Source organism: Dasypus novemcinctus, chromosome 8, assembly GCF_030445035.2.
Source record: "Dasypus novemcinctus isolate mDasNov1 chromosome 8, mDasNov1.1.hap2, whole genome shotgun sequence".
NCBI lineage: Eukaryota > Metazoa > Chordata > Mammalia > Cingulata > Dasypodidae > Dasypus > Dasypus novemcinctus.
Window position 1 is genome coordinate 82139926 of NC_080680.1, and position 24458 is coordinate 82164383.

Consider the following 24458-nt stretch of genomic DNA (forward strand, 5'->3'; position numbering starts at 1 on the left):
AATGTTCTGGAATTAATGTTGATGGTTATACAATCTATAAATACACTATAAATCACTGTACCATACACTTTTAAAGGGGTAATGTATATATGTAAATTTCATTTCTGTAAAAAATAAAAGTAAAAAAAGAATGAAGGCAAACTGAAGATGTTTCAGTTCATAAAAACCAGGAATTCATCACCAGCAGGCCTATGCTATAAGAAATGCTGAAAGGACATGATTCCACATGAAAATACATATCGTCAGGAAGGTATAAGTATTATCACACTACAAATGGTAAATATATAGGCAATTATAAAGGACTTTTTTCACTTTAAATTTCTTTAAAATACATATGACTAAAGCAAAAATTATAATATTATTTTGTCACTTGTATAACATATGAAGGTGCAATATACATGGATAGGTAGGAGGAAAAAGAATCTAATGGATGCAAGATTCTTATATGAATATTATGACCCCTAGAACAACCACTGGGAAAATAATAGCGAGGTATAGTCAAAAGCCAGTAGAAAATTAATACAGGATTTTAAAACATATTCAATTAAGCCACAAGAAGTCAGGTAAAAAGTAACAGAGGAACAAAAACAGATGAAATAAAGAGAAAACAAACAGAATATTAGACCTAAATCCAACTGCATCTATAATTGCATTAAATAGATATGAACCACTCACTCTAATTAAAAGTTAAGATGTCAGAATGGGTAAAAAGCAATATAGAATTATATGCTGATATAAGATATGCACTTTACATAAAGACAGGTTGAAAGTAAAAGGACAAAAGCAATGTACTATGCAAACAGTAAGAAGGCTGTATTGACTATTAATAACAGATAAAGTAAACATCAAGAAAAGAGTATTACAAGAGGAACATTTCATAATTATAAGAGAGTCAATTCATCAATGTAATTTTATGCACTTAATAACCAAGGTTTCAAAGAGCTGAAGCAAAATTGTCTGAATTAAATGGAGAAAAACACAAGCTTTCCATGATAGATGTTACACTATATGCTATTTAATCAGTTTCTTTCTTTTTTTTTTTTTTTAAGATTTATTTTTATTTATTTAATTCCCCTCCTCTCTCCCGGTTGTCTGTTTTCTGTGTCTTTTTGCTGCGTCTTGTTTCTTTATCCGCTTCTGTTGTCATCAGCGGCACGGGAAGTGTGGGCGGCGCCATTCCTGGGCAGGTTGCTCCCTCCTTTGCACTGGGCGGCTCTCCTTATGGGTGCACTCCTTGCACATGGGGCTCCCCTACGCTGGGGACACCCCTGTGTGGCAGGGCACTCCTTGCACGCATCAGCACTGCGTATGGGCCAGCTCCACACGGGTCAAGGAGGCCTGGGGTTTGAACCTCGGACCTCCCATGTGGTAGACAGACGCCCTAACCACTGGGCCAAAGTCCGTTTCCCTAATCAGTTTCTTATTGATGGGCATTTATATGTGTTCTCTTTTTTGCTGTTGTTCCAATGAATATCTTTGAACATATATACTTGTGCATTAGCATATATGTAGGATAGATTCCTAAACTGGATTTGCAGGGTCAAATGTCATAGTATCACACATTATTTTATTTTAATAAAATACTGACAAAATGATTTTCTAAAAGACTTCACGAATTTATCCTCTCACCAACAGCTTATGTTTTTTTATTTTTAAAGATTTATTTATTTATTTATTTCTCTCCCCTACCCCCCACCACCCCAGTTGTCTGTTCTCTGTGTCCATTTGCTAGGTCTTCCTCTTTGTCCGCTTCTGTCGTTGTCAGCGGCCCGGGAATCTGTGTTTCTTTTTGTTGCGTCATCTTGCTGTGTCAGCTCTCCGTGTGTGCAGTGCTGTTCCTGGGCAGGCTGCACTTTCTTTCACGCTGGACGGCTCTCCTTATCCGGCGTACTATTGTGCATGGGGCTCCTCTACGCGGGGGACACCCCTGCGTGGCAGGGCACTCCTTGCGCGCATCAGCACTGCACATGGGCCAGCTCCACACGTGTCAAGGAGGCCCGGGGTTTGAACCGCAGACCTCCCATGTGGTAGATGGATGCCCTAACCACTGAGTCAAGTCAGCTTCCCTCACCAACAGCTTATGAAAGCCTGAATATTCTTGTCTAACACTGGTTTCCTATGACTTCTTGGATAAAGATCGAACTTCTCAACATGGCATTCAAAGTCCTGCCTCCAAGCCACCTATTGTAGGTTCTTGCAGAGCATCTCATTTATGTAATTTATCCAAGCTACAAGTTTGCATCAGCTTTAAATGTGATCATTTGATTAACATCTATCTTTTCCATTTGAACATGAGCTCATCATTTGACATGCATGGTATATAAGAAACAATATATATTTACTGAATTAAAGAATGGAGGTGATAATCTTTTAAAATCTGTCAATCTGATTTAGGAAAAATGGTATTTTAGTTTTCATTTTTCTGGCTTTAAGGAAGATTATCTTACATTAATTGGCCATATTTAGAGCTCTGTCTTAACCATCTGTTCAAATCCCTGGCTCTTTTTTCCTATGGTAGCTTTTACTTTTCTAATTGATGTGTGGAAACTTTTATATTATGGGTAGTAATACCTTTTGTTATATATGAAGGAAATATTTTCTTTCACTCTGTGATTTGTCTTCTAACTTTGCTTATGTTATCTTTCTTCTTAAAGTAATATATTTTAAAATATTTTATTGTAATAAATTTATAGTTTGTCAGTAACTTATTTTTTAAATGATAAAAAGTAGGCTCTGTCTTCATTTTTGCAGTTCTTCCAGCACTATTTATTGAATAGTGCTGGAACAACCTTTTCTGCATTGTTTTGAAATGATATTTTAATCACATACCAAAATATATGAGTCTATTTCTGACTTTTTATTCTATATCCTTGATCTATTTAAAGGATGTATATGTGTGTCTTACATAGGTATGTGTCTATATATGTTTGTATGTGTATATATGTATACATATATATATGAACACATAGAGAAAATAGTGGATGGATACAAAACAATCTAGCAGTGGCCATTTAATTCTGAGGAGGAGACTGGGAGGGAGTGGATGAGAGTGGAGAGGGATCTCTCACTTTTTAAAAAAAGTACAAGATTTGAGGCATTGAGATCACCACATAATTTCTGTGGCATTCCTGCCCAAATTACATAACCTGAATCTAACTGTGAGGAAACACAAATTAATTGCTCCAATCTAATTGCTCCACAAATGTCAGTATCCTGAAACACAAAGAAATCCTGAGGAACTATTCCACATTACAGGAGACTAAAGAGACAGGACACATAATTGTAATGTATCATCTGGGATTTACTTTTGACACAAAGGATATTATTGGGTCAACTGGCAAAATCTGAATAAGGTCTAGATTAGATAATAATACTATATCAATATTAATTTCCTCATTTAAATATTTATATTATGATTAAGTAATGTTCTTATTTTTAAAGGAGAACTTTACTCCTTTACTTTTTTTAAAGGAGACATTACTCTAAGTACTTTAGTAATGGAGTACTTGGAGTAAAGGGGCATCATGCTTGTAATTAATTTCCAAATGCTTCAGAAAAAAATTGTGTGTGGGGGTGGGAGGAAGAGGGAGAAAGAGAGAATGGCAAAACCAATGTGGTAGAAAGTTAGCATTTTGGAAAATTGGGTAAAGGACTTACAAGAATTGTTTGCACTGATTTTGCAATCACTCTGAAGTCTACAGTTGTGTCAAAATTTAAAATTAAAAGTAGAATTAAGAATGAATGATAGTTTGTCAGAGAAGGCAAGGGAAACTTCTGGCAGAGGAACAAGATAAGCAAAGGAAACTGGGAAGTGAAGGGGTCTTGTATGTTGAAAAACAGCCAGCACCCCTGAATATGGCATGGCAAGAGTCAGGGGAGAGTAAGAATGATGAGCAACACGACCCACCAACGGACACATTACCCTGCTACCTGATATTGGAAATGAAGGATTTATGCTTTCTTTATACTCAGTGTCAAACCCTGCAAGAAATAACCTGAGTTATTATGGCTACCTAGTCTTTTCATTGGCAATTTCTCTTCATCCAGTGATTCTGAGCAATATTAAGAACCCTAGAGTCATAGCTGGAAGGGACATCTAGTACAGATTGCCCATTTTACAGGAGGGAAAACTAAGGCCCAAATAGAGGAGTGATTTGCAAGCTTCCAGCAAAAGTTAGTGTTGACCAAATGTTACCCTTTAAAGTTTGGATGTTTTTTGTTTGATACAAATGTGGGCTTAATTTTTAATTTAAAATGTGGCACAATTTTAAAAGTAAAGAATGTAAGTGTCAATGTGATTATAGAAACTGTTGTCACTTAAAGCCAGTATATTGAGACTGGTAAGTGATAATCAATTCAGGTTCCTAGGCCTAAAGCAGCAATCAAGGTGATTCTCAGGAATTCTCAATGACATTGGTACCCATCTGGATTTGTTGAAAAGTTTAACATCCTTTTTTATTATTCATGATTTTGCAGTTCTTCAAATTGCAAGGTGATGGAGAGAGCATGCAATTTTCAACTAGGCTATGAAATTATTCTTGAAATTTTGGACATCATATAGATGGCTTTTAATTTTTCTAGGAAACTGCCCTTCCTTATAAAATCATGAAATTTAAGAAAAACATATACTATAATTAAACTATATAAATTATAATATTCTCATTACAAATAAAGTCCTAGGGATAAGGGGCTAGTATTTCAAGGACTCCATTCCCACTTGTTATTATTCCTAGTTCAAAGTGTATTCCTCAAGCCTTAGATTTAAGTGACTATATAATGAATATTTACTAGCAAAATTAACTGAGGTTCTAATTCATTTAAGAGCCATCAGATTCCATGTAAGACATCTTGACACATGTTGTTAGTAACTTGTTGAGAAGCTGTACACTCCAAAAGTTGTGCCTCTGTTTTAAATGTTCATGAATCCAAGACCCAGAGATTGTAATGTGAGAAGAGACACACATGCCCAAACAGGCAGAGACTTTACTCAGGTCCCGTTTTATGAGGTGGGCAGTTTTCTTCAACTGCCCATCCTGGACCTCAGACTCATGCCTTTGATTTTCAGTCTCTGTAACAATACTAACATTAATTATTTTATTTAGAACTTTAGGATGATAACAGAGAAGTTAGTTGAGGGTAATTAAGGTCACAGTATCAGATGAACCACATACAGTTTACTACAGTCAACTTAAGCACAATTATATCCAAAAAACTGTAGACCTTATGCTTCGTGTTTCAACAATTGCTGTTCAGACTTCCTTTACTAAATTATCGGAACCCTTAGTCAGGAGGAGCTTAGGAGGACTGTCTCTAGACTGATTCAGTCCATCTCCTCTTCCTCTTCCTTCATCCTGGATCTCCCAGTCTTCTAAGACTGACACTAATCTGCATTTGTGTGGTGGATTTCTTGTATCAGACCTATCAATTGCAGAAAATTTCTGTCTCACTATCTTTAACACCTCAAAGTTCACACTTCCTATTTAGGGTTTTTAGGGCTCTAGCAATCCCTGCTTTAGATTTGCTACTGAGATGGATCCATAAAAACCCTAAAACTACTGCACTTTTTTTTTTAAGTTCCTGAGCTTTTTTTTAAAAAAGATATTTAGATTACATAAATGTTACATAAAAATATAGGGAATTCCCATATGTCCTGCTCCCTACACCTCCCACATTTTCCCACATTAACAACAGCTTTCATTAATGTGGTACGTTCGTTACAATTGATGAAAACATTTTGGAGCATTGCCACTAAGCATGGATTATAGTTTACATTGTAGTTTACAGTCTCTCCTGCTGATTTTTGTAGTTTATGGCAAGATATGTAATGGCCTGTATCTGTTGTTGTAATGTTACTGCATTTTATTTTTTATTTTTTATTTTTAGGTACCGGGAGCCAGGGATTGGACCCGAGACCTCCAAGTGGAGAGCTGGCCTGTGTGACTAGCGATGCAACAACATGACACAACAAAAAAGAGACACAGAGGAAAAGATAATGAGAGACACAACAAACCAGGGAGATGAGGTGACTCAAGGAATTGAGTGCCACTCTCCCACATCAGAAGGTCCCGGAATTGGTTTCTGGTGCCTCCTAAATAGAAGATGAGAAGAGAAGACAAGCAGACACAGAAGAACACACAGCAAATAGATACAGAGAGCAGACAGTGAACGCAAGCAACAAAGTGGTGGGGAGGGGGGAGGGATAAATTTAAAAACAAAAAACACGAGCCACCCATATGCTGCCTACCAGAGACTCACCTTAGACCCAGGTATACAAACTGCTGAGAATGAAAGGTTGGAAAAAGATACTCCATGCAAACAGTAACCAAAAAAGAGCAAGGGTAGTTATACTAATATCAGGCAAAACAGATGTTAAGTACAAAAAAAGTTATAAGAGATACAGAAAGCTATTATATATTAATAAAAGGGACAATTCAATAGGAGGAAATAACAGTCAGAAATATCCATGTACCTAGCTAGGGTGCCCCAAAATACAAGAGGCAAACTCTGGAAAAACTGAAGGGAGAAACAGACATCTCTACAACAATCTTTGTTTTTATTTATTTATTTATTTATTTATTTATTTATTTATTTATCTCCCCTCCCCCCCCAGTTGTCTGCTCTGTGTCCATTCGCTGTGTGTTCTTCTGTGATCGCTTCTATCCTTATCAGCGGCACTGGGATTATGTGTTTCTTTTTGTTGCGTCATCTTGTTGTGTCAGCTCTCCATGTGTGCGGTGCCATTCTTGGGCAGGCTGCACTTTCTTTCGCGCTCGGCGGCTCTCCTTATGGGGTACACTCCTTGCACATGGGGTTCCCCTATGCAGGGGCACCCCTTTATGGCATAGCACTCCTTGCGCGCATCAGCACTGCCCATGGGCCAGCTCCACACGGGTCAAGGAGGCCCAGGGTTTAAACTGTGGACCTCCCATGTGGTAGGCAGATGCCCTATCCATTGGGCCAAGTCCGCTTCCCACTACAATAATCTTTGGAGACGTCAATACACCACTCACATCATTAAATAGAGTAACTAACTAGACAGAAGATGAACAAGGAAATAGAGAACTTGAACAATATGGTGAAAAAGCTAGACCTAACAGACATATATAGAACACTGCCGCCCAAACTCAGTGGGTTATACATTCTTTTCAAGTGCTCGTGGATCTTTCTCCAGGATAGACCACATTTTGGGTCACAAGGCAGGTTTCAAAAAATACAGAAATTGAAATTATACAAAGCACCTTCTCAAGATCATAATGGAATAAAACTGGAAATCAATAATAGATGGGAAAAGAGAAAATTCACAAATGTGTGGAGGCTAAACAACACATTCCTAAACAATCACTGGGTCAAAGAAGAAATTGTTAGAGGAATTAGTAAATATATTGAAACAATGAAAATAAGAATACAACTTATCAAAACATATGTGATAAGCGAAGACAGTGCTGAGAGTAAAATCTATAGCTCTAAACGTCTATATTCAAAAACAGAGGGAAGCGGATTTGATTCAACTGATAGAGTGTCCACCTACCACATAGGAGGTCCAGGGTTCAAACCGAGGGCCTCCTGACCCGTGTGGTGAACTGGCCTATGTGCAGTGCTGATGCATGCAAGGAGTGCTGTGTCACGCAGGGGTGTCCCCTGTGTAGGGGAGCCCCATGCGCAAGGAGGGCACCCCTCAAGGACAGCCACCCCACATGAAAAAAGTGCAGCCTGCCCAGGAGTGGCACCGCACACATGGAGAGCTGATGCAGCAAGATGATGCAACAAAAAGTGACACAGACTGCTGCTGACAAGAATACAAGTGGACAAAGAAGAACACACAGCGAATGAACACAGAGAACAGACAATGGGGGGGGAGGGGAGAGGGAAGGGGAGAAAAAAAAATCTTAAGAAAAAAATAGAGAGCTAAAATCAAAGATCTAACTGAACAATTGGATAAACTAGAAAATGAACAGCAAACCAATCCCAAAGCAAGTAGAAGGAAAGAAATAATAAAGACTAGAACTGAAATAAATGAAACCGAGAACAAAAAAATGATGGAGAAAATCAACAAAACCAAAAGCTGGTTCTTTGAGAAGATCAATAAAATTGACAAACTTTTAGTTAGACTAACAAAGAAAAAAAGAGAGAAGATGCAAATAAATACAATCAGAAATGAAAGGGGGGAAGTCATAACTGACCCCACAGAAGTAAGAGACTATTATGAAAAACTGTATACCAACAAACTAGACAACCTAGATGTAACGGAGAAATTCTTAGAAACACTCAAACAACCTAATTGACTCTACAAGAAATATAAGAACTCAACAAAACTATCACATTTAAAGAGATTGAAACAGTCACCAAAAATCTCCCAACAAAGAAAAGTCCAGGAATAGATGGCTTCACAGGTGAATTCTAGCAAGTGTTTCAAGAATTAACACCAATCCTGTTCGAACTCTCCAAAAAATTGAAGAGGAGGGAAAATGATTCAACACATTTTATGAAGCCAACATTACCCTAACACCAAAGCCAGATAAAAGACACTACAAGAAAAGAAAATTAGGGGAAACGGACTTTGGCCCAGTGGTTAGGGCGTCCGTCTACCATATGGGAGGTCCGCGGTTCAAACCCCGGGCCTCCTTGACCCGTGTGGAGCTGGCCATGCGCAGCGCTGATGCGCGCAAGGAGTGCCGTGCCACGCAAGGGTGTCCCCCGCGTGGGGGAGCCCCACGCGCAAGGAGTGCGCCCGTGAGGAAAGCCGCCCAGCGTGAAAAGAAAGAGCAGCCTGCCCAGGAATGGCGCCGCCCACACTTCCCGTGCCGCTGACGACAACAGAAGCGGACAAAGAAACAAGACGCAGCACAAGACGCAGCAAATAGACACCATGAACAGACAACCAGGGGAGGGGGGGGGAATTAAATAAATAAATAAATAAATAAAAATCTTAAAAAAAAAAAAGAAAAGAAAATTACAGACCCATCTCTCTAATGAATATAGAGGCAAAAATGCTCAAGAAAACGCTTTCAAATAGAATCCAACAGCATATCAAAAGAATTATACACCATGACCAAGTGGGATTTATTCCTGGTATTCGAGGGTGGTTCAACATAAGAAAATCAATTAACATAGTACACCACATTAACAAATTGAAGGCAAAAAAAAAACCACATGATCATCTCAGAATGCAGAAAGGTCATTTAAAAAATCCAGCATCCTTTCTTGGTGAAAACACTTTGAAAGATAGTAATAGAAGGAGAATTCCTCAATACGATAAAAGGCATATAAGAAAAACCCACAGTCAACATTGTACTCAATGGGGAAATGTTAAAAGCTTTCAGGAACAAGACAAGGATGCACACTGTCACCACTATTGTCAATATTGTGCTAGAAGTTCTAACTAGAGCAATTAGACAAGAAAAAAAAGGGGGGGTGTCCAAATAGGAAAAGAGGAAGTAAAACTCTCACTATTCACAGATGACAATAACCCTATAGATAGGAAAATCTGAAATGTCTACCACAAAGCTACTTGAACTAATATATGAGGTCAGCAATGTGGCAGGATATAACATCAACATGCAAAATTCAGTAATGTTTCTATTCACTAGTATTGAACAATATGAGGAGGAAATCAGGGGAAAAATTCCATTTACAATAGCAAGAAAAAGACTCTAATACCTAGGAATCAATTTAAGCAAAGATGAACAGGACCTATATTCAGAAAACTAAAAATCAATACTAAAAGAAATCAAAGAAGACATAAAAAATGGAAAGACGTTCTGTTTTCATGGATTGGGAGACTAAATATTGTGAAGATGTCAATCCTACCCAAACTTATCTTATACGTTCAATGCAATACAAATAAAAATTCCAACAGCCAACTTTACAGACGTAGAAAAGGCAATTACCAAATTTATTTGGAAGGGAAAGTGCACCCAAATAGCTAAAAGCCTCCTTAAAAAGATGAGAGATGTGGGAGGCCTTTTACTGTCTGACCTTGGAACATATTACAAAGCTACAGTGGTCAAAACAGCATGGAAATGGCATAAAGATAGACACACTGGTCAGTGGAACAGAATTGAGAGTCCAGAAATAAACCCTCACCTCTATGACCCACTGGTTTTTTACAAACCTAAGTCCACATTACTGGTACAAAACAGCCTCTTTAACAATTGGAGAACTGGATATCCATAAACAAAAAGAATGAAAGAGGACACCCATCTCACTCCCTATACTAGAATCAAGTCAAAATGGATCACGGTAAACTAAATATAAAAGCCAGGACCATAAAACTACTAGAAGAAAATGCCTTCCAGGTCTTGTGGGAGGTGGTGGTTTCTTGGATTTATACTCAAAGGAAGAATAACAAAAGAAAAAAGTAGATAAATGGGACCTCCTCAAAATTAAACACTTTTGCATCTCAAAGGACTTTGTCAAAAGAATGAAAAGGTAGCTGACTCAATGGGAGAAAATATTTGGAAATCATATATCCAATAAGAGTTTAAAATCCATGATACATATAGAGATGCTACAACTCAATAAAAAGACAACCTGATTAAAAAATGGGCAAAAGACTTGAATAGACCTTTATCCAAAACAGAAACTCAAATGTCAAAAGAAACACGAAAAAATGTTCACCATCACTAGTGACAGGGAAATGCAAATCAAAGCCACAATGAGGTGTCATTTCATACCTATTAGAATGGCCACCTTTAAAAAGACAGAAAACTACAATTTGATAGGATGTGGATAGGAAGCTTATTCAGTTTTTTTTTTTAATTTTAATAAATTTGGCACTTCTTTCTGTTATGTACATTCTCAGATTCCCTTTGGAGCACACTTGTATGGGCTTTATTTTTTTTAAATATTTATTTATTTATTTATTTCTCCCCCTCCCTCCATTGTCTGCTCTCTGTGTCCATTTGCTGTGTGCTCCTCTGTGTTTGCTTGTATTCTCATTAGGTGGCTCCAGGAACCAATCCTGGGACCTACCAGAGTGGGAGAGAGGCAATCATTCTCTTGCACTACCTCAGCTCCCTGTTCTGCTACGTCTCTTATTGTCTCTCCTCCTGTGTCTCTTTTTTGTTGCATCATCTTCCTGGATCAGCTCTCTGTGTTGGCCAGCACTCTTGCATGGAACAGTACTTTACAAGGGCCAGCACTCCACATGGGCCGGCTTGCCTTCAGCAAGAGGCCCTAAGTATCGAACACTGTACCTCCTATATGGTAGACAGGAGCCCAATTGCTTGAGCTGCATCTGCTTCCCCTCATTCACAGTTGGTTGGAATGTAGACTGGTACAGCCACTGTGGAGGACTGTTTGACAGTTCCTAAAGAATTTGAATATAGATTTGTCATGTAATCTGGCAATACCACTACTAGGAATATACCCAGAAGAACTGAGAGCAGTGACATGAACAGACATCTGCACACTGTTTTTCACTGCAGCATTATTCACAATTGCCAAAAGAATGAAACAACCCAGGTGTCCATCAACTGATAAACAGATAAACTGTGGCATGTACACACAATGGAATATTTTGCAGCTGTAAGAAGAAATGAAGTTGTGAAACATATGACAACATGGATGAAACTGAAGGACATTATGTTGAGTGAAGCAAGCCAGACATGAAAGGACAAGTACTGTATGACTGCGCTACTATGAACTAAATATATTGTGCAAACTCGTAGAGTTAATAACTAGAATATAGGTCACCAGAAAATAGAATCAACAAAACCAATACCTGGTTCTTGGAGAAGATCAATAAAATTGACAAACTTTTAGTTAGACTAACAAAGAAAGAAAGAGAGAAGATGCAAATAAATACAATCAGAAATGAAAGGGGAGAAGAATGGAAAGCTGTGGGTTAATCTGTGCAGAATTGTTAAAATGTTGTTTGTTAATCTTTGGAAATGAACAGAAAGCGTGAAAGCACATCGTAGTGTTTGTACTAGCAGTGCTATTACATGTGTATGACAGCAGTTGAAAGCAAAAATCTAAGGTTATATGTATTATTAGAAGGAAAGCTAAAAAATGTAAAATGAGATTATGTAGCACAGTAAAAACTCACATGAAATATGAATATGGGTAATACTGCCTATATATGACTGCTTTTCTTTGAAACTGAACAAATGTATGTTAATGTTACAAGATGTTAATATCAGGCCAAAAACCCCACAAGCATTAATGGTAAGTGAAAGAAACCAGACACAAAGTACTACATATTGTATGATTCCATTCACATAAAATGTAAATATAAATCAAATTATAATGATGGAATTAGATTAGTCATTATGTAGGGCTGGGAAAGATACAGGGCTTGAGAGGTAACTGCCAAGGGATGTGGAGATTTTCTTTTTGGAGCAAAGAAATTATATTAAAACTTTTTTTGTGGTGATGACTGCCCAACACTGTAATTATGCTGAAAGCCATTGATTGTACACTTTGGATGGATTGTATGGAATGTGAGTCTATCTCAGTAAAACTGCCTTAAAGGTTTTTCTTTTTCCTGATATTTAAAACAAATTATAATACACTCACAGGAGTAAGCCTGGCACTTGATAAAAACGCTGTTTTTTAAAAAAGATATTATCTGTTAAACCCGATGCATAATACCTAAACAAACAATCCAGTAACCTGTGACCCACTTCTCTGCCCATTTCTTCTCTGCAAAATGGGTCCTTTAATTTCACTTTTTTATAGCACCCCATTCTAATTCAAATTTCTAATTATTTTCCCGGCCACACTCTTAGACTATAACTAAACTATTGGTGGTGTAGAATTTGAGAGAGGTTCAATTATTTGCATATAGAAAGGCCAGGACTCAGGAATGATTTTGAGAAGGAAAACTGGTTTATTGACGTCCGGCCGGACTCAGGAGCTTTCTGTTGCAAACCTGAGCCCCGAACAAGAATTTTGAGTTCTTTTTATACAGAGGAAGGGCTAAATCGTTCTTTGTTTCAGTGCTCAATAGGTTTGAATTAGCATATATATCTTCCACATCCTAGGTAAGCTTTTAGCATGGACTTCATACATTCTAGATAAGCTTTTAGCACATTTGGTTTGCATTTTCCCTGAATATATGAAGTTTATAGAGTTTGCATTGATAAACTGTTTCCTGGGACTGGAGCATTGTCATGGTTACCAAGGGCAGGGCTGCAGCCTCTCACCATCCCACACCCACAAGTAAGGACAGGCAGCTTAGGTTAAGGTTATCTTGGAAGAGACAAAGAGCCTCTCACCCATAGCCCACATCATCAGTATTCTATTTACTCAGCTAGACTTAGCTCTACAAGACCACAGTTCTTTCAAAATTTACGACTGTACCCTCAGTTTCCAGAACTACCAGGCTTCTAACAGATGCTCATAAATGTTGATGAAATGAATCAATGTCAAGTCTATGTTTTGTTAGGGGTCAACGAATTGGTAAAGTATGAGAAAGGGAATCGAAGTCAGAGGCTCCCAAGACAATCTTGCAACCTCTGGTGACTTCCAAAAGACCAGTGTTAAATCCAACCCTTAGCCCCGCCTCACGCTTTGGAGGGTCTAAGGGATCTGCCTAAGGCCACCCAGCACTCAGGAGATGGAGCCAGATTTGCAGGCACTTTCAAAGAGGTTTCTGTCATGCCGGAGAACTCCGAGTTTGCCCTGCAAGCTGCCAGCCAGCGCCAGCCCTAGGAAGCTAGCGGACCCTCGGCGTAGCTCCTGCACCACGTGGCATTAGGGGGGTGTCTAGGCAAGCCTTGGTAAAGGGGGCGGAGCTTGTCTTGAGGTCTCCTCAGGGCATGATGGGGGCCGTAGTTTCTCTCCGGGCACAGATGGGCGCGCCGTCCCTTTGCTTTTGCCGGGTCACTAGCACTTCCTCCGTGTAAGGCATTCAAACAAAGTATCCCTTATCATAGGCGTAGCCTGGCTATCTCCGAAAAAAGTCGTGAAAGTTGAAGGAGCAAAGAAAGACAGCAAATCCAATGATTATCGGTGGGGGTTAGCGGCTGCTACGCACGCGCACTGATGGCCCATGAGTGGGCGGGGACGGAAATACGACTCCCGAGAGCTGTGTTTTCCCCGGAAATGCCTTACCTCCTCCCGGGTCCTCTTGGACGCGGCTTTCTTACCTCATTTGTCCTCGCCCCTCCCCGTCCTTCTACGCGTTTTGGTTCCTGGTTGGTGCTTCCTGGTTGCAGCCGCGGCAGTGAGTATGTGTGTCACGGACCCGAGACGTCCTCGGACGGGGGGCCCTTTTCCGCCTTCCGTGTCGTCTCCTGGGCTGTGGAACTAGCTCGTGTTTCCACGCCGACCTCCGTTCCCCATCCGTTTCCCTTTCCGGGCGGCGCGGGGCGCGGCTCGTGGCCACTTAGCCACATGCCGCCCCTGGACATCCCCGTTGCTTTTCCTCTCCAAGGCCTGAGGTGGTGATTTAGGGGCTTGGCTCCGGCGACCTCCGTGGGAGGTGCCGTTTCTGCCCATTTTAAGTCCCTCCTCCCCCAATTCCCTGTCTTTTGGGGGAGCCGGTCAGTCTGTTAAACCCGGAGGTCCCGCTGTGCGGAGAGGGCGCCCGGCCCGATGGAGCCGAACTGTGGTGCTGGGCCAACTGCAGTTTTCTCTCAGCAGCATCTGTAGCAGTGGGACAAAAAAAAAAAAAAAAAAAGTTCTGGATATGTGTCTCTTTCCTCGTGTTAAACAAGAGACTTGAACTATGTTCACTAAGATTTACTTTTATCCCTTATATCCTTGTAAGCCGACTGTTGCCTTCAACTTTAAGAAAGCTGCCGGTGCAAATTGAAAAACTGGCTAGGTTCTAGTCCCAGCTCTGATACCGATTCGCTGGTAATTCTAGAGATATCTTCTCTATGCTGAGTTTTACCTTTATTTCAGAGTACTGTATTGCATTGGGATATCTTCTAGCGCCTTTACAGCTCAGTAAATAAATACTTTTTTCTGAGTCCGTTTTTCCATGTGTAAGTGAGGGCATTTAATTTGGTGACTTTCAGGTTCCTTCAAGCTCTTTACTATATTTTGAATTCTTAGGCTACCACATCCAAAGAATTTCAAGTGGATTGTGTGTATATCTGAGACAGCATTTTGTTTTTTAGACAGTTAAGCACTGCTGTTTTCAAGACCGTCCGAGGGTGGGGAATGAACTGAGGAAGTGGTGGTGAGGATTTGTACTAGAAATGGGGATTGTCCAACAGCTGTAAGTAAGGGACTGCTTGGCTAAAGGAAAAGAGTGGAGGGAAAGGTGGCAAAGGAAGTGTTTGCAGATAAGGTTAGTTCTAAAATTATTTTACATATCCCAAGAACAGCTGGGACATGTATGAATAAAGTTAACCTTAATTTTCTCTCACCAGTATCTTGTGTTCTGTTTTCCTGTTCTTTGTGACCATTCTTTCACCCCTTTGGATTTTCTACCCCAGTCAGATTTGATTAAAAGTAGCAATCACATTTGAAGAATGTACAAAAACTTTAACATTACAATTTATTTGTGTTTCAAATCTGTCACTGTTACAGCAGCTTAATAAGAGTAAGTCAGAAATTTTAAGTTGAAAATCAAATGTGTATTAATCACTTTCCAAATGAAAACTGTGGATTTGGTTTAAATCTCCCTGAGATGAAGGCCTGTGTCATCAAGAAGGAACATCAAGACTAATGATTTTATAAAAATGCCTTGCAAGGAAATAAGAGCAGAATGTCTGGAGTGACCAGTAGGCAGACTCTTTGGACAGTAAGATTGGCTTTAGAGGTTATATAGATTCTGAAAGCTTAAATAAGTTGTAAGTTGTGTAATTTAAATAAACTCAGTGATGAATATTGCTCCCTCATTTGAATGGTAAGAGCCAGTGCAGTTATTCTCTATAGCTGCTTATGTCTGTTGAACCATTTTTATTTTTTAGATAAGTTTCATTGCCAAATATATATTTTAGGTTCTTATATAAGGTTCTTTTTTGGTTATGGGATTGCTATGGCCTTTTGAACATCAATCTGGGAGACTCTTGAATGGTAAACTGACAAACTTAAGATGTATGTTTTTCCTTCCAATTAAAATGCCTCTTTCATAGTTTTTAGACTCCTCTGGGAAGTACAGTAGATATCTCTGTGGCACATTTAAGTGTTAGAACCATGCAAATATAGCATTGAAGAAAGTTTTAAAAAATATATTTGAAATGTATTTATTTACTTTTAATTTTATTTACAAAGCTTATTGAACATTTGGCTGAGAGTCAGGGAAATGTCAGTCATTCCAACTGTATTTTTAACCAGTCGAATGCTTTTGATAGGCCTCATCTCTCTGGATGTCAGTTTCCTTATCTGTAAATTTAGGAGGTTGTATGAGATAATGTGAAAAGCACATTATAAAATTTTGAGACTGTCATAGGGCCCTTATATAGTTAAAGTATGGTTGGGAATTGTATAGACTTATCAAGAAGCTGAGAAAATCTTCTGAGTCAAGAGATATATATTTTGTATTCATCCTCTGAGTTTTCTTTTTTTTAAGTAAATTAAATGCATTCGAATGTAATTAAAGTAGTAACAAAACACAAAATAGCCTCAGAAAAATCATGAGCCTGGCATACACAAGCTACCTACAGAGAGCAGGTTATGCTGAGCACAATTTTCAAGTACAGAAGGTACAAAATCCTCTTAAAGGCCATAGGGGCTAAATTGTTAAATTCATTTTTCTACATTTCAGAAAAAGAGATAAACCCATAGACCCAAGGAAGTCGATTTTTATTATGTTTCTTGAGTTTATTTTTGGCATATGTTCACAGGTGTGCCTGTGGCTCTGTTCTTAATCCCTTTCCTTTGGGATGGCTCCAAGAGTAGTGCAAATTTGTAACTGTAATTCACCTCTTTAATTTTTTTCTTTGCTGCACAGGAATTATGTTTTATCTTAAGTCCACACTGAATCCTCAGGATGGATCCAGTGAGGATTTTGAAGGAAGCATAATTCCTTTGACTTCTTTCAGAATTAATTTATCTATTAAATAAAAAGGAAAGTGTTGGGTTTTTTATTTGAATTCTTCTGAGGCTACCATTTCAATATAAACTGATAAATACTTTAAGCATTATTAATCAGACAGCCACATTCAGCTTGTATGATAATAACAATGTAGCCATCCAAAGGACATGATGCAATGAGAGAATGAATATTTTGTACTAAAAGAAAAAGCATTTAAAGTTGGTTTATTTCTATAAAACAAAACAAAAACCCCAGCACTAGTGTAATACATTTTTCACTTCTATTCATATGGTTCTTGGGCGTCATCTAGTCATATCACGAAAACTATATTCTGACATTTTGGACAGAGAATTGGGAAACTAAGAAAACTACTGTTCTTTCTTAATTATATCTCTGTAGCTAAAAGTGGAGTCAAAAGAATAAATTGTCATTTTTATTGTTTTGTAGGGTGTCCCTAATTTTTGAGCAAATAGGAATTCTTGTTTTGATCAGTATTCCATCTATTCCTAATGGAAACTTGTGTAGATCTTTGCTTGATGATAAAAGAATTTAGGTTTTGGAATAGTTGAAGACAGCTGTGAAACTTATCCCCTCATCATTTCCATATTTTAGATACATATAAATTTATCAGGATTGAAGAACAAATGCCTGATTATATTATTCATTTATTTATTCATTCATTCATTCAACAAACATTTAGAAAGGTTGCCCTAAATGCCAGTCACTTTGTTGGCTTTGGGGATCCTGTGTTTAACAGAGTGCTTGTAGTTCCTGCCCTCTTGGGGTTTGTGATCTGAGATTATGGGAGATTTACATTGAATAATTATTCAAGTGATGAGTGTTTTGAAATATAAAGTGCTATGGAAGTCTATAAGAGGGACACTCAGTTTAGTTTGGTGGGTCAAGGAAGCCTGCCTGAGGAAACGATGTTTAAGCTGAGCTGAAGGATGAGCAGGATTTATCATGCTCATAATAAGAAAGTCAAGTGTTTCTCTTTATGCTTTTATTCTGAAAGCTGCTGAGTTTTGCCTCAATTTTAGGTCCTTCGTAAGTTTGTATTTCATACATTTAAATAAGCCAGGATTTTTTTTTGGATTCCTTTGGACAAGGATCAGAAGGCCATGAGATTAATTTTTTTATTTGAGAATGAAGATCACCATCAAAACAGTAAATTTGATAATTATTTCCTATTGTGGATTCCAGTCATAGTTGAAATATTTCTGTATGAGAATGTATACCTGAAAAGATGACGTACAGAACTAGAACCAAGAGGTGAAGAAAGTTTATAACAGAGCTACCTAAAAGCTTTTTTAAGATTTTTTAAAAAAGATTTATTTATTTCTTCCCATCCCTTTGTTGTTTGCACTCGCTGTGTGTGTATCTGTTTGTCTTCCCTCTTTCTTTAGGAGGCATGGAGAGCCAAACCTAGGACCTCTGATGTGAAAAGGAGGTGCCTGATCACTTGAGCCACCTCTGTTCCCTGCTTTGTTGTATCTCTCATTATGTTTTTCCTCCCCGTATCTCCTGTTGCATCAGCTCCCTGTGCCTGCCTGTTGGGTCAGCTCTGTCTTCTTTAGTAGGCACTAGGAACTGAACCAGGGACCTCCCATGTGGTAGGTGGGAGCTCAGTCTCTTGAGCCGCATCTGCTTCCCCTTTTTGTAATTTTTTCCACATTTGGAGAACATTTGTTTGGTGTCTGCAGAGATGTGTCTTAACCTAATTTTCTTCTTCAACATACCTGAGAACGATGTTATTTCCATTAGTAATTATAACTCAGTTTATTAGTAGTAGTTCTCATTTGGGAGGCTTGGACATCATTAGAGTAGGTCATAGGATGATTAGAAATTCTTGCACAAAAGGTATTCTAAGAGAAAAGGGTATTTTAATATGTAATTGAGGGAAGTGGACTTGGCCCAATGTATAGGGGGCCCGCCTACCACACGGGAGGTCCGTGGTTCAAACCCCAGGCCTCCTTGACCCATGTGGAGCTGGTCCATGCGCAGTGCTGATGCGTGCAAGGAGTGCCATGGCACGCAAGAGTGTCCCCCGTGTAGGGGAGCCCCATGCACAAGGAGTGCGCCCCATAAGGAGAGCCGCCCAGCGCGAAAGAAAGTGCAGCCTGCCCAGGAATGGCGCCACACACATGGAGAGCTGATACAACATGATGCAACAAAAAGAAACACAGATTCCGGGTGCCGCTGATAAGGGTGGGAGCTGTCACAGAAGAACACACAGCAAATGGACACAGAGAGCAGACAACTGGGGGATAGGGGAAGGGGAGAGAAATAAATAAAAAATAAATCTTTAAAAAAAAAATGTAATAGAGAAAAGTGGTGACCTTCATGCAGAACTTGGCTCTAAGGGGTGACATCATTATGTAGTAAACACGATCTGAACTTTTAAAATATATTCTTTTTATGACTTTGTCTTTTACAGAATCAACCTTACTGACTTTCCATGATGTTTGGTGGTTATGAGACTGTAGAAGCATATGAAGATGACCTTTATCGTGAGGAGTCATCAAGTGAACTGAGTGTTGATAGCGAGGTGGAATTTCAGCTCTATAGCCAAGTTCATTATGCCCAGGATCTTGGTAATGTCATCAGGGAGGAAGAATATGAAGAAAACAACTCTGGGAATTCTGAATCACTGAGTAGTAAATCGAATCAGAAAAATCTAATTGTCCTTTCAGATAGTGAGGTCATCCAGCTATCTGATGGGTCAGAGGTCATCACTTTGTCTGATGAAGATAGTATATATAGATGTAAAAGAAAGAATGTTAGAGTCCAAGTACAAGAAAAGACCCGAGGTCCTCCTGCTTCTCTTCATTCCGAGTTGGCTGATAAGAAATGTAAGAAGGATATTGGGAAACTTAAACCTGAAGAGAAATCTCGTATGCTCCGAGAGGTCATGATTATAGAGGTCAGTTCGAGTGAAGAGGAAGAGAGCACCATTTCAGAAAGTGATAATGTGGAAAGCTGGATGCTTCTGGGTGGTGAAGTAGATGATAAAGATGATGATATCCTTCTCAACCTTGTGGGATGTGAAAACTCATTTAATGAAGGTTAGTATTATATTGGCCATTTTGAAAAATAGTATCACCTTTAATCAGGAAGACTGCTTTTTCTAGACAAAAGACCAATAGGGTCTGCTTTAATTCCTCACCTTTCAGTCTTGGTTTATTTATTTATTTATTTATGGCTTGTTTCTCATGAGACTCTTACCAATGGCTACTCTCACAGTGGTTGGTCTGAACATCAAAAGAGTATGTCAGAATACCAAAGACACTGCCTCTGCTGTAAGCAAATTCATAGCTGTTCCTAGCCAAATTCCTGTTTGGCTAGAGCCTGTTCTGGACCTGAAATTTTTGTTCCCCTCTCTCTGTGCACAGGGAAGCACTTTGTCAACATCTGACATTGGCCCTGTGCTCATTCTAAATGAGCCAGCTTTCTAGGTCTGCCTCTTCCTAAGAGATTTGCTAACGCTGGAGCTAGCATGGTAAGCATGGGGAGTATCTGGCACACAGAGGATATGGACTCAGAATTAGGATTTTAGGAACTCCACAGTCAGGCAGGGAACTGTTAGGAGCTTTAAGTCTACAGTAGACTGTAGGAGAGAATGCAAATTCTGAGAGCTACATCATTGAGGATTGAAATTTTGATATTAACTTTTGTCTCCTTTATCACATGTAGTAATCTAGTCTTATGCTGGTTCCTTTAAAATGTCCTTTTATTCATTTCACTCCTGTTATTCCAAATGCTTAGACTGTTGAAATAGTTTCCTAAATGGTTTCCTTCCTTTTAAAATCTTCCCTGTATGCTGTTATTAAACTAGTCATCTTGAAATGTCCTCTTAATCATGGTACTTTATTGCTATTCCACAACTGTTGATGGCATCCTGCTGTCCTCAGAGAAAATGATGGCACTGAATGTAAACCATGCTTTGGAGCCCCAGGGATCAGCAAACATTTTTTTTTTTTTTAGAGCCAGATATTTTAGTCTGGGATCTTTAGGGTAGGATCTATAACTACTTGACTCTGCCCTTGTAGTGTGAAAGCAGCAATAGATAATACCTAAAGAAATGGAAGTGACTCTTTCAATAAAACCTTATTTACAATAATAGGATGCTGGCCTAAGCTTTAGTTTGCTGACCCTGAAAGTGTAACTGCAAAAGGAAGAAAAGAATTAGCATAATAGCTAGAACACAAAACCAGGATCAAGTTAAATTTTCTAATAACAAGGGAACCTCTAATAATGATTTTGGTTAGAAGGGAAGACATTTTTGAGGGAGAGATTTAACTTGTTGATGGATTGGGTAAGGGAGGGGCCAGGTAAGAGATGGGATCAGGTGTGTACATTAATGACAGTCTTGAAAAAGGAGGAGGCACACCATTAATTGCAAAATCTTCAAACATTTATAGAAGTAATGAAGAGAAGATAAGTTCATATGGATTGAGGAAGTGAAGCAGGTGGATAAAGGTACTTATGAAGCGCCCTTTGATTTTCTTGGAAAAATAAAAGTGGAAGTGCGAGTGGAAATGGGCAGGGGCTGATTGGAAACTTAGAATGTGGAAAAGATGTTAAAGTGCTATGGGGAATATTCTAAAGTAATGGTTCCCAATATTTTGAAGATAACATTTTCTAACTTCAGAACAGTTTTGTGGACCCCCACATGACTGTAGTTATAATTTCACTGTTAATTTAGAAAATGGATAGAAGCAAAAAAGTACTAGTCAGTACTTTCATAGATGGCTTTGTATTTTATTAACCACAACAGTATCTACATATTTGAAAAATATTAATACTTAACTGCGGAAGATAGTCTTTATGTAGTAATGCCTCTGGAGACTCATTGGAGTAACTAATTCTGCAGCTCTCCAGGAATGTGAAACTCATAGGTTGGAAATCATTGCATTAATGAATCAACAATAAGAGAATAAAAAGTTTGCTTAGGAGTAGTATTCAGACAAAATTAAAACGCTATGAACTTGTGTTGAACTTGCTCCAAAGGCTTCCATGCCTTTTTTCAGTAATACTTGCCAGCCTGGAGCAAGAGTAACCAGATAATCTACTGTTAAGCATAAAATTATGGAAGGTCAAAACAAGCACTTTAGCTTACTCTTTTTTCTCTAAATTGCTTTCTCCTGAGATTCCACCCACTTTCATCCATCACTTCTATGTTCATGATCAAATTGGCATCTTTTTTTTTTTAGCTTTTTCTTAAGCCAGCACCCTGTGTCACCTTATTGAATATTTCCATTTCAGTATCTTACTGTGTTTTCAGATCTGACATACTAAAACAAAAGCTTGATAAATTATAAAAATCAGCTTGTCATCTTTCCTTTTAAACCAGCTTTTTGTCATCTGGTTTCTACTTTTGTACTAAGGAATCTACAGAGATGCTGAAATTGATGGCAGAATGCAAGTAGGTTGGAAAAAACATGAAATAGGGACTGAATTCATTGAGAAACTTAGAACTGTTATGAGTATGGTAAACAATGGTGATGAAAAAGTGGAGAGTTAACTGATGATATGGCTCTAAAGTAGAAGTAGAGTAATGAAAAATGATGGACACGGTATGGCACTGGAGTGGGAGTGGTGGTACAGGGCGTGGAAGGGACCATTCTCCTTTTTTGTTGACATGAGGGGAGCTAATTGGACATAACATTCCCAAGGGGCAGGTTACTGGTTACATGACATTGTTGGCAAAAGTCAGGTTACAGTTAAAAAGGAGGCAAGTAGAGGAAGTTCATTTATTAATATAATTTTATTGTATAAATATTGAGTCATGGAGAGGAAAGACAGTCTAAAAGGACCTAACTGTATAGTGTGGATGACCTATAAAAGACAAATAATTAAAATGCTGAATGGTATGGGAACGTGGGAAGAGACTTATTTTAAAATGAACAGTTGGAAAAGACTTGTTGGAAGCCAGGATGCTAGAATTGAGTTTTGAAGGATGAGTAGTAGTTTTCTAGCTGGAGAGAGAGATTCGAATGGGGGTTGGCTTGGAGTAGGAGATATGAAGTGGAGAGAAAAGCATGTGCAAAAACATAGCCAAATAACATGGAACCATGGATTTGGGGATATGAAGGTATTTTAGTCTGGTTGGTAAGGAGGTAGGTGGGGGAATGAGGTAATAAAAGTTTAGTAAGGCCATTAGGGGTTAGATCATAAAAGGGCTTTCTGTATCAGTCTTAAAGAATTACCCTGAAAGCCCTGGAATCATTGAAAGATTTTAAGCGGGGAAGTAGCATGTTTGTATTTTTATTTTAAAGAATTCTAGTGGTTGTGTGTAGGTTTATTTGTAGAGTTAGCAATTTTCAAAATGGGGGCGTGGGTAGGTTTCTATTTTATTCTGGGCTAAAAATGATGAGAACAGAATGAATTTGTCAGTGATGGGAATAGCAAGGAGGAAGTGAATTTGAGAGAGCTTTTGGTGGGAGTGTAGTCAGAGCTTGGTAACTTACTGGGTGAGAATCATAGAGAAAGGAGTTAATAATGATGATTTCACGGTTATAAAGATGGGGAATACAAAAGGAGAAGCAGGTTAACTGGGAGCTGATTTGTGACAGAACAAGTATTTCTCAGGGCAAGGTGAAAGGGATAGAGAGAATAGTGAGGATAGGGTGGGGGGCAGCTGAGCCATATGGAAATGAGAATTCTGGAGGAAAGGCAATGATGAATTTAGTCAAATTTGTCTTATAGGAATGAAGAAAAGAAGGTTAGTAATCAGATACATAGAAATTTGTGGGGAAATACTTTTAGTATGCTTTATAACCAGGTAAAATGCTTTAACTGCTTTTGGGGGTAGGGTGGGGGAAGGGCTATATTTGTATTTCTTTTTGAGGTAAAAATCAAGTAACTAGAAAATTAACCATTTTAAAGTATACATTTCGGTGGCTTATTTAGTACATTCACAGTGTTGTAGAGCCATAATCTCTATCTACTTCCAGAATATTTTCATCACTCCCAAAGAGACACATACACATTAAGCAGTCATTTCCACTGGCAACCACTAACCTGCTTTCTGTGTGTAAGAATTTACCTATTCTGAGTAGTTCATATGAATAGAATCATACAATATATGACTTTCTGTGTCTGGCTTTTTTCACTTAGCATAATATGTTTGAGGTTCATCCATGCTGTAGCATGTATCAGTACTTCATTCCTTTTTATCACTGTGAATGATATTCCATTGTATATACCTTATTTGTTTATTCATTTATTAGTTGATAGACATTTGGGTTGTTTCCACCATTTGGTTATTGTGTGTAGTGCTGCTATGAATATTTGTGTGTAAGTATTTGTTTGAATACCTGTTTTCAGTTCTTTGGGGTATGTACCAACGTGTGGGTGATTATGTGAGTCACCTAGTGATTTCTATGTTTAAATTTTTGAGGAACCGCTAAACTATTTTATAGTGCCTACCATTTTATTATTCCCACTAGCAGTGTACAAGTGTTCCAATTAATTGCATTGTTTTTACTATGACATTGTGTTGCACATTTCTATTTGCTAG

The 24458-nt window shown here is 38.5% G+C and overlaps 1 protein-coding gene across 4 annotated transcripts in view; it reads left to right on the plus strand.

Moving 5' to 3' along the window:
- The first annotated feature begins 14034 nt into the window (after positions 1–14034).
- ZCCHC7 (zinc finger CCHC-type containing 7) overlaps positions 14035–24458 on the plus strand; it is a 258322-nt gene continuing 247898 nt past the window's right edge. For 2 of the 4 annotated variants that reach the window (XM_004457263.5, XM_058302091.2), the window contains exons 1-2: positions 14042–14170; positions 19374–20001. In XM_004457263.5, coding sequence (XP_004457320.1) covers positions 19395–20001 — 607 coding nt within the window. In that variant the 5' untranslated portion in view covers positions 14042–14170; positions 19374–19394. Of the gene's footprint in view, positions 14175–19373; positions 20002–24458 lie in introns of all 4 variants that reach the window. The other 2 variants (XM_071216862.1, XM_071216863.1) reach the window with 2 other exon arrangements.